Genomic DNA, 11,214 nt, shown 5'->3' with positions numbered 1-11,214 from the left:
GGTGGGAGGGCGGGGAGGGTGGGTGATGGGTATTGAGGAGGGCACCTTTTGGGATGAGCACTGGGTGTTGTATGGAAACCAATTTGACAATAAATTTCATATACTGAAAAATAAATAAAAGCACGCAAAGTATCCAATGGAAAAAAAAAAAAAGAAAATGAGTCACTCAGAAATCGGGCAACGTGACGCTTGGGTAGCTTACACAAAGTGGAGAGCTCAGAGCTCGCACATTATTCCTTCTGAGAAGCAGAATGCATCTTCCTGTACGATGTGCTTTTCTTACCTACATCAACCCCTGAACCATCTAAGCAGGTACATCACATTGAGAAACCTTTGAAAAGACGCGGACTTGGTTCAGAGGCATCTCGATTTAGGGGAGTCAGGAGGACCTGGGTGCTCACACCGGTGCTGACATGCACAACACTACCTTGGAAGAGTCACGGCTTCGCTGGGCTGTTTGGAGAAGAACCACATTACGTGTGTGAAAGCACATGGTATGGCATCCAGGATGAACAAAGCTTCTAGTGTTCTTTCCCTCCTCGCCTGCCTACCCAGCTTCAGCCAGACAGAGCTCAGGTGCGTGTGAGAGCATGAGCGTGGAAATGAAAATAACCTCAGGCCAGAATGAAATGAGAGATCAGGCCAGGTTTTAGCAGAGGTCACTTTCGGTAAGAACGACTAACTTTTTATTGGCAACTCAACATGGGCAGGCTGAAAACTAAGGTTTTCACATCCAGGTTGTGTTTCCAAGTGTCCTAATAATTGCAAGAATTTTAAAATTTTGCCTCCACATCTCCAGTCCCACCCACCTCCACTCACACTCGCTCCCATACTCCCCCACGAAAAGACCTACCAGTCATGCCTCTGCTGGCACTGATCTCCGCAGGCATGGAACTAAAGAGTGTAAACATGTGTTGGGTTCACTTCATTGTGGCCCTTCAAATACCCGGGGGATGAAGCTTAAAACAAACGACAGGAGCCGGACTACATTTTGTGATAACTTTTTTTTCTTCTCTTTAGAAAAAAAAAAAAAAAAAAAGTACAAAAAAAAAAAGCTAAGAATAGCCAACATGAAAGTGTCAAGAAAACATTCTGACAGGTCCAGACAAGGGAGTTCCTTCTCTGAAAGGAGTTACACGTTAGTTATTACCATGCTAGAAAAATGAGATGCAGTTAAAATTCTAGAACAATTAAAAGCCACAAAGCCAAGCTGTTGCTCTGCGGCTCTAGGTTGTAGATGCTCCGATACCCTTTCTGTAAAATAATACTGTGCAAACTGTAAAATATTCATTTTCATAGAAAGTCCATACAATATGATATACAAAACTGTTGAGTTGACAGGGGAGACTGGTACTGGTTGCTTTTTGGAAAGAGGTCTGCAGTGTTACCTCCCAGTGCAAGGACATGATTCCAGAAAGAGCTTGAGTTTTTTTTAGATGGGAGAAGACTTTATCTAGGAGAGAACCATATAACCCCAATACCCCTCAAATCCAGGAGTCTCTGCCACTTTTTATGTAAGTAAGTGACTTCACTAATACAGTACTTTAACTTAGAATACAAAACAGGTTAAGAGACAAGAACACAAAGTTCTTTGTGAAAGGAATGTTTCTTTCTGCCCAATTGATTTTGAGATTTACCATTAACCAACATTGCCCTCCCTGCAACTCAAAAGTTAATTTTCATTAAAATTTAAAAGCTCTGGAGGAGGCAGCAAGTGCAGTAATAAAGGGGTAAGGTGAATTGTTACATTAATTTTATTTCTGTGCCTATAAAACTGAGAAAAGAAGGTCTGTGTACAAATATCACAAAACAACATCAATCATTGAATCAATGTGGTTCTTCAATGCGCACTGGAACAAGAAGAAAATTTTGTTGGTGTAAAATTCTGGCATAAATATATTAAAGCTGACAAAAAAAATCAGGGCAAGCTACATCACTTCCTCATACAAAAAAATGTACAAAACATTAGCTTCTAACTAGATAAACATAATACTTGTCTTCACAGTTTGACATCAAGTAACTGTGTGTCTTGAAGTATCGAATTGGAGGGTGATTAAAAAAACAGCTTGTGACACATCAGCTGTCTCAGGTGACTTCGGTCATGGAGGCAGAGTGATTCTGTAAAGACAAGCAGGTGTAATCTCAGAGTCGGGCTGATTGACTCGTGCACACTCACTCTTCCCTGGCTGTGCCCTTGCTCTCTTGTCTCCTGACTTCATACAGGCTGTTCCCTCTCCCTGAAATGCTTTTCCAGGGCCTCACAAATTATCACTGTTTCTATTAAATCTTCCCTGATTTTTCAACCAAAAATAAAATAATTTCTGCACCTAAACTTGGTCTCTATAAAGTTGTCTTGTATCATACTTAATCATATTTTAATAGAAACATTTAAGGATCTCAAAGTAACTTCAGCTGCATTCCACATTTTTAATGTGGTGTTTTAATATCAAATGGTTCTGATTTTTGAAAATTTTCTGTATGATTTATTCTTTGAGTCATGAGCTATAAAGAAATGAGTTTAATATTTTCAAATGTACAGGGTTGTTTTAGGTATAGATATCTATTTTTTTCCTAAAGAATGTAACCTGTGTGATATTGATCCTTTACAATTTCTTGACTTTTATGTGATTTATTTTCATAATGTTTCGTATGTTTTGAGGATTGTATGTAATGCACATTAGATCTTACTAATCATCTATATTTTCACTATATTTTATTTGCTTATTAGAGAGAAATGTGTTACAATCCATACTATGATTGCAGCTTTGTCCCCTTTTCCTCGTAATTCTATCAATTTGAGTATTTATGGCTTGTTTATATAACCCCTACCTGTTGTTTACATAACTTCTATATACAGGTCCCAACGTTTCCTCTTTTGTTTGAACTTAAACCCCCCAGTCCATGGGGTTGGGAAAGGACTTAGGAAACTGTGGCTTTAGATCTGATTATTATTGGTTTCTTGATTCCTGTTTATGTTTAAAATACTAGAGATTCACATATTCTTGAGAGCTCGACTACAAATTTTAGAAACTAAGTATTTTGTTTTTCAATGTACTTTTTATCTGTCCTGTTTGTGAAAACTAGAGCTTGATGCATTTCTTGCCATAATGTGAAAAATGACTTTTCCTTTATGTCTTCACTTTTATATATGCTTCCTTTTTGAAAAAAAAATGTTGGGTCAATGCTTTGTTAATTTACATGTTTATAAGATTCCATTTCAGAGTAAGCAGTAAAGATAAAGTAATTCAATAGGCTAGGATAACTAAATGGGTGACTTTGGGCAGACTTCTTTAACTTTCCAAGTCTTGTCTTCTATTTATGATATGATGTCTACAATACCACTAGTTTCAAGTCAAGGGGGCCCTTAGAATTCCTCTGGGAATATTTTCTGAACTATAAATATTCTTTTACCTCATGATTGTTGGATTAGAACCTCCTGGGGTAAGGTTCTAGGCACCTGGGTCTCAGCACCCATTAGATTCTTTTTCTGCTAAAGAAACAAAGGTCTCCCCTTCTTCCCAAATCTGGAGACATTGAGAGACTTTACACCACACCCAGAGTGAGTTCATACAATTGTTTCATTTCTAACTTCCTTTTGTTAATATAAACTGTGTTTGACAAGTGCACAGTTGCTCAACACCAAGGGCGTGCAGAAGCAGAGCACAGCTCCAAGCTGGTCTCCTTAGGGTCACAATAACCCTGTGGGATCCTAGAACAGGGTGTCTATGAGATTACAAGAACTCTACAGGACCACAAAATTATGCTTTGGAAACCTGACCATTTTTGTTTTGTTTGGATTCTATAATTACTTTTTGGTTTTTATTTAGTACTTGGGAAAGATTTTAGAAAATGAACCCTGTCTTAATCAACTATGCTAAAGGAATCACGGAAGACAAATATTCAAATTTGAGTTGATTTTCAGAAAGGAATAGAAAGCACTGTAACTCCACGTGGTAAAAGGGAAAGGTGTCTCAGGAGGAAGGAAAGGAGGGTGACCAGGTCCCCTCTCCAGCCAGACAGTCTTCTCCTTGAGGTTTTTTTTTTTTTTAACATTTATTCATTTTTGAGAGACAGAGACAGAGCATGAGTGGGGAAGGGGCAGAAAGAGAGGGAGACACAGAATCTGAAACAGGCTCCAGGCTCTGAGTCATCGGCACAGAGCCCGACGCGGGGCTCGAACTCACAAACTGCGAGATCCTGACCTGAGTCGAAGTCGGACACTCAGCCGACTGAGACACCCAGGCGCCCCAACTCCTTGAGGTCTTTTGAACAGTGGGATAGATTTCGCACGTATGAATGCATGCTCTGAAGAGAAGTTCCTATTTTCTCTCAGATTCCAAAAGATCTCCCTGGGAAGATGGTTCTATCCCAGATATTACAAAGGAGTCAGCTTCTAATAGCAACCACAGCTGTTGGAGTTGACTAGGGAGTCCTTGCCCACAGGAGAAACCACAGGGCAGATTTCTTTTGGAAGAACTGTAGCTCAGTTCAAATACAGTATCCCTTACTGCATGTTTCCATTTAATGCTAAATTGCAGACTTCAGAATGGAATTTCTCTTGAATGAAATGCCAGGCCCTATGGTATAGTACAGCAGGCGGGGCCTTTGGAATTAGATGGGTCTGTTTTAATTTTAACTGGGTGACCTTGGGCATGTTTCTTAAAATCTTTGTGTTTTACTTAACTTACCTCCAAAATGGAATTTATAACAATTGTAGGATTATTGTGAGGACTGAATGTGATGGCTTGCAATAAATGCTAATTTTCTTTTCTTGACCCAACAAGTAAAGGGTATAATCATCCTAACTGCCCACATGAAAACATTTTAAATAAAGGTGGATGCTTTGTTACTTGAGTCTTCTCTAATTGGTGTGGAAGGCATCACTTGAGAAGTCAACTTTCTAACCAGCGTCCTGTAGCTTCTCTTTGACTAGCCTGCAGAAGTCCTGTTCACTGTTTCTTATTAATTTCTGTCCTCTGTGGGGGTTCAGATAGTGACTATTGTCTGATTTTTGGTTCTTGCTTTTGTCTAAAGTCTCTAGTTCAGGTTTTGTTTCTGGCTTGCCTCTGCCCCTGTCAAACATTCATTTCATGCCTCACGAATGCCAGGAAATATGGAGAGTAAATAAGATATGGTTCATAGGGTTCAGATCCTCAAGGTCTCCAAGCTCTTGGCAGAGGCAGACATGAAGGGGCATTATTGGCATTAACTGTGCAGGACAATCACACAAGGGTCCATGAGGTCCTTAGGCACAAGCCTGTTATTCAGAAATGGCCTCGTTGTATCCAGATGGAACGATACACATGGAAACAAAGATACACGCGCAGATTGAAGGAAGTTCAACTGCTGCTCGTAGTGAATCATAATATATATTTTAAAGATAATCTTTCATTCTATCTTGTGGAAGAGCAGATTTTGAAATTCTGTTTGGCACTTCATATTTCAATGTAAGTGGAATCCCCCCAAGTACGGCCTAGATGTCTCTATGACCTCTGTGGTCACTATCAATGGTCCTGAGGGAGAAGAGAGAGAGAAGTCTGGAGAAGGCTTCCAACAGAGGGTAGTGCTTGAGTGGTGTTTGGCAGAAGGATGGGGTCCAAAGTTGATGTCCTTAAATTGGGACATTTAAGGCAAAGTAGAGAGCATTTCAAAGAACACAGAGACTCCCATGTTCGTGGAACTCAGTAGGTATTTGTTTGCTTTTAAAACTCACCTTTGTCTTCAGTTGCTTCACCTCAAAAGTAGAGGAAACCACTCTGATCTTATCAGGTACAGAAACATAATTAGATAGGGAAGACCAGAGAAAGTCTATCTCACCATTTCATTACAAGGGATCATGATTTAGCTCCTTTATCACTCAACCTGCATCGATAGGCTGTATGTAAATAAACCAGCAATAGATTTTTTAGTATGTTACTTCTTTTTTTTACATTTATTTTTGAGAAACAGAGTGAGATAAAGCGTGAGCGGGGGAGGGGCAGAGAGAGAAGGAGACACAGAATCTGAAGCAGGCTCTAGGCTCTGAGCAAGCGGTCAGCACAGAGCCTGATGCGGGGCTCGAACCCACAAGCTGTGAGATCATGACCTGAGCCGAAGTCGACGCTCAACTGACTGAGCCACTCAGGGGCCCCTTAGTATGTTACTTCTTAATTAAATCAAGTCAAAACGTTCACCTTAATACAGGTTGGGGGAAAAACAAACAAAATACTCGGCTCTGGGTTTAATGGAGAGCCCTAGTTTTCCCAAGATGGAAATAGCTTTAGTGTTTTGTTTTTCTTGTTAGTAAAATTAGAAAGACTTCACTAAATGTGAAAAGAAATAGGAGAGTTCATCTCAGATACCGGATAGTTAATAATCTTTAATAAGGGAAAATATTATTTTATACTATATTGATAATTCCAGTAGGAAGTGATTTGCTTTTCCCTTGTACTATCTATGCAAATGGTTTTGTAAGGATATAAACATAAACACGATTTCAAGATGAATAGATTATTACAGGAAAACATTTTAGTGGGACTCAGCCTGGCCGGACAGCAGAACCCTGTTTTGTTATTGGTTCTCTCCTTCTCTGCTTAGAGAACCACTCATCTCAGCTCTCCTGCTTGCTAGCTACGTGGCCTCAGGCAAATTCGGTGAACATCGCTATCTTCATATTCCTATTAAGTTTTTTTAACGTTTATTTATTTTTGAAGGAGAGAGAGAGAGACAGAGAGAGAGAGAGAGAGAGAGAGAGAGTGCGAGCAGGGGAAGGGGCAGAGAGAGAGCGAGGGAGACACGGAATCCGAAGCAGGCTCCAAGCTCTGAGCTGTCGGCACAGAGCCCAAAGTGGGGCTTGAACCCACGAACCGTGAGATCATGACCTGAGCTGAAGTTGGACGCTTGACTGAGCCCACCAGGCACCCCCACGTTCCTATTTTTTAATCTGTGCAGTGGGACTTTCCTATCGATTCAATAGGTTTTTGTTCAAATAAGAATGTAGTTGTAAAGCACCTAGCAACTGTCCCAGGCAAAAACAAGTGTTTGATACTATCTCTCGAGGCTGCTTTCACTTGGCGAGTCTTCTGCATGGCATTTCCTGTCTTCTCAGACAGAATACACTTCTTTTTCTTCATTTGGATTCACAAAGCACCTTGGGAACCTCTGATTCAGTATGCCATATTATGACTACTCACTTATATCCACCTTCCTGATTATCTGTGAGTTCTTCGAGGACAAGGACTGTGCAGCTAATCATTTTCTGTATCTCTGACATTTACATCAGGGCCTTGGTTCATAAGTGAGTATGGTTGCATTAAAATTTTTTGATTGTGGTCATCAAAATAGATGCAAAAGGACACTTAGTAACCTTTTTAATGTTCGTTTTTTTTTTAATGTGCTTCCAGCTTACATCTATTGCTGAATGTAACAAAACCTTTCTCTTTCTAAATATTGTCCTAGTCACTAAACAAGATTGGCCTCCCACATGATTGGCCCAAATTTCATAAATGTGGTATTACATAGGTCAAGGTGTCTTAAAGCAGCTGGGGTTTAAAAGTTAGACATTACTAAGAACTTCCTGAGGATTCATGATTGCCACGCCCCAGAATAAATACAGGACTATTGAGAGAAGATTGAAGTTCTTGAAGCCTTTACCTCAGATTTGATTAGTGTTGAGTGGATTCAGTGGTATCCTGCTTCCAGTAGAGGAATGGATTAGCTGACCTCCCAAGATAACCGGCCTTGAGCCTGTGGGTTTGGTTCGCTAAAACCACTTTACTGTACCTGTGCGCTTAAGGTTTCCAGAGGGCTTTCTATCCTTGGGAAAGCCATTAGGGGCACTCCACGGGGATCCTCGGGTTTGGATTTGGAAGGAGATCCTTGTGTTCCTTTAAAGTTATGGACCACACACATTCCCTGCAGGATGAGGGGAAAAAAGACTGGAGTCAGACTAGAGCCATCTATATGCCTGGGCACCTCTGAGGATGGCAGGCAGGCCTTTCCCCCTAGAACATCGCTGCCATAGTGACTGTCTTCTTTTGAGCCAGTGGGTCATAGGGGCCATGCAAAGACCTCGGGCATAGTTTAGGGTGTCTACTCAACATGTCTAGGGGCTGATGAAGCATCTGACTGATAACCACATGGCCAGTGGTAATCAATCCACCCCACTAAGCCTGTTTCCTCACCTGTGAATGGAAATAACAACACCTATCTCACAGATCTGAAATGATTAAAAGACACAACGAATGTAAATCATCTTATAACAGCAGCATAATTTATTGAGGGCCACTCTGTGTCTGGCATGGTCCTGAGGACTTCACCTTCCTTCATTTAACCCACTCAGCAATCTTACAAGGGAGGGACTATTATCATATTCAACTTGGGTAAGGAGGACAGAGAAGTTAGATAACTTGCCCAAGGTCACACAGAGATTTCAACTCCACAGCCCCTTAATCATACCACTCTACTCTTTTGCCTCTTAACAAGCGCCACACATATAGCAAATGATCCATGCTGACGAGTCTTTCACTCCTAAGACGACCCTCCCTAAATTATGTGACTACTGTTTGCTTGAGATTAAATACCTCAAAATCGTGGCACTTTTCCTTTATTGCTTCCATGAAAACACTTTCCCTCTAAACGACTGCTCACTTTTATTTCTTACTGAGGCCCTCCTTCATAACCGAGTCTGTTTTTACCATCTTCTCTGCTTCTTTTGCCCTCGTAGAGTTTATCTGTCTTTTTCCACTGTCTTCATTGTTCTGCATCTTTGTTTCTATACCCAGTGTCTTTGAATCTTTCCTGTCACTCTTCAAACCCTGCAGAACATTTATATAAATATTCTCTACTTGGCTTTCTTCCACCTCACTCTCCTGCTCTGCTTAAACCCCCTCGATTCAGGAAATGGGAGAACTGGGAAACATAGGAACTCTGAAGTTGGAAAGACCCAGGTCAGATTTATAGCTTATTGGCTGCGTGGCCATTGAGTAAGTTATTTATCTTTGAGCCCCATTTTCTTCGTCTGTAAAATGAGGATAAGAATAGTGTTAGGGTTGTCCTAGGAGCACATGATTTGGTGTATATACAGATTAGGGCACATAGTAATTGCTCAACTAATCACCAACCCCTGCCCTGGCTGCTTTAATCTTCACAATAATGCATATGTGCTCTAAAGTATGCTCCTGGTCTCACAGAGTCTTCTCTTCCTGTCTTCCTGTCCAAGTCTCCACTTTGGGAGGCTTCCAGTCTCTTCGAAGACATCTTTCCCCTCCCATTTCCAAGCTCAGTGTGTGTGCGCATGTGAAGGGTGCACCTGTGCACATGCAGACAACAGGAAGAGCGTGGGGGTCTGTCTCTGCCAGGGTAATTCAGCAACAGTTCTGGGTCTTACATAAAGACCATTTGTGGAAAACAAAATTGGACATTTGCCATCAACTGGGAAGGCAAGAACAGAGCAAATAATAACTAAGCGGTAGGAAACAGGGCTGCAAGTTAGTGAGAGAAAGGAAGGTTAATACTAAGGCAGAATTTGTACATGTGGCCTTAGAAAATGCAAAGAATGTCACAGATTTCATCCCATAAAGACCTCATGAAATACCTCGGGACAGTCTGTACCGTTCTTCGTCTCTAGCTGGGGATGTTGGTCCCGGGACTGATGGACAGCAAAATTTTTTGGCTTTTGAGCCTGAGCCTTCACTGATGGACTACTGATCTGTCTTTGAAAACCCTCTCTTCTCTTGAAGTCACCCGTGCCCTTTCCAAACTCTTTTAAAAGCAATCATTGGGAAAGATCTCCTATGAGAGATCAACACCTCAGGATCATTCAGCACCGCTGTTCCTGCAGCTTCACACGGACAATTTGCATGGAAGTCCTTCATCTTTCACTTTAGAAAGAAAGCCTGGATCCATTTAAAATAATTTGGAATTAAAATGGAGCTTCCCCATCTCCATGGGGAGATCAGTGTTTTGGGCAACTGGGAGCATTTCCTGTATCTCAGCAGGTAAAAATGTTGGAAACTCTGAGTTAGAAGTTAGGAGAGGCATAGGTGTATTTAGTGTGTTGGGAAGGGCAAGGAGGAAGGCCAGGACAAGGAAGAGTCATCTATGTATAATGCCAGTCTCTATGGGTGCTTTGGACCAGGATAGGCAGAATGGGAGGGGGGACATCCGGACTGTGATGGCTATTGTCTTTTAGGGGAAGCTTGCTGAATATTATTAGGGGATTCATTTCATGCACAACATAGGACTCTTCAGTCCCAGTGATTTACTGTAAATCCTTCCAGGTATACTTTAAATCCCTGAAGAGTATTTACAAATTGTACCTCTGTGGTATGCCCTTGTGATAAAATACCACACAGCAAGAAAGATAAATGAATTGTTGAGACATGCTACAATGGATGGATCTCAAAATAATCATGTCAGGTGAAAGATGGCCAAGAAAATGAATATACACTATATAGTTCCATTCATATGAAATCCTAGAAAAGGCAAACTAATATAGAGTGTTGGAGAGATCAGTGGTTTCTTGGGAATGAGGGGAATGGATGAGGGGGAGAAAGATATATGTATGTCAAAATTTATCAAATTGTACACTTCATGTGGCATCTATTATCTGCCTATTATAGTTCAATAAAACCGTAAAAAGACAAAAATAAAAATTAACCTCTTCTCTTCCAGTCCAACTAAGATTAAGAAATTTCCTAGTTGATCAGGTGGTGAGGCCCCCATCTATTTGAGGAACTAAAATCATCAGAAAAGTAAAAGATACGGAGAAAACTATATCAGCCAAAACTCTTCTCCAGAAAGATTATATGTGGTTGAGAAGCCACTTATAGTGAAAATAAGCTGAGAGCCACGTGTAGGTGACAGCAGAAGCCTTCTAAAAAGCCTGGGAGTGGCTAGAGGAGTGTTTTCATACTGCAGAGTGGGATATGCAAGTCTGGGCCAGAGCAGAGTTTCTGAGGATGCGGGAGAAGGGGCTGTCTGCTTCCACCCAGGCTCTTTGTTTTCTGTTCTTCCCTCCTTAGTTTCTGCTCTCGATACATTCTGAACAGATATTTGAAGAACATTGCTTTAAAAATAAAGAACACTGCTTTGAAGGTACGCCAAATTACTAGTCTGCTGGACCCCAGTCCACAGCCCAGTGTTGAAGGAAGCAGAGCAAGCCGTCCTCCACAGGCATTCGTCTTTCTGACCCCTTGGGGGAACATGCAGTCAGATTTCTGAAAGAAAGGGTGC

At 41.1% G+C, this 11,214-nt stretch overlaps 1 protein-coding gene across 7 annotated transcripts in view; it reads right to left on the bottom strand.

The window, feature by feature from the left end:
- Positions 1-1,738: 1,738 nt before the first annotated feature.
- PLPPR1 (phospholipid phosphatase related 1) overlaps positions 1,739-11,214 on the bottom strand; it is a 374,403-nt gene continuing 364,927 nt past the window's right edge. For 6 of the 7 annotated variants that reach the window (XM_045043456.1, XM_045043457.1, XM_045043455.1 and 3 more), the window contains one exon: positions 7,900-11,198. In XM_045043456.1, coding sequence (XP_044899391.1) covers positions 10,875-11,198 — 324 coding nt within the window. In that variant the 3' untranslated portion in view covers positions 7,900-10,874. The other variant, XM_006939332.5, reaches the window with a different exon arrangement.

The sequence above is a fragment of the Felis catus genome, chromosome D4 (genome assembly GCF_018350175.1).
Source record: "Felis catus isolate Fca126 chromosome D4, F.catus_Fca126_mat1.0, whole genome shotgun sequence".
Classification (NCBI taxonomy): Eukaryota; Metazoa; Chordata; class Mammalia; order Carnivora; family Felidae; genus Felis; species Felis catus.
This window is presented reverse-complemented; position numbering and strand designations above follow the sequence as displayed.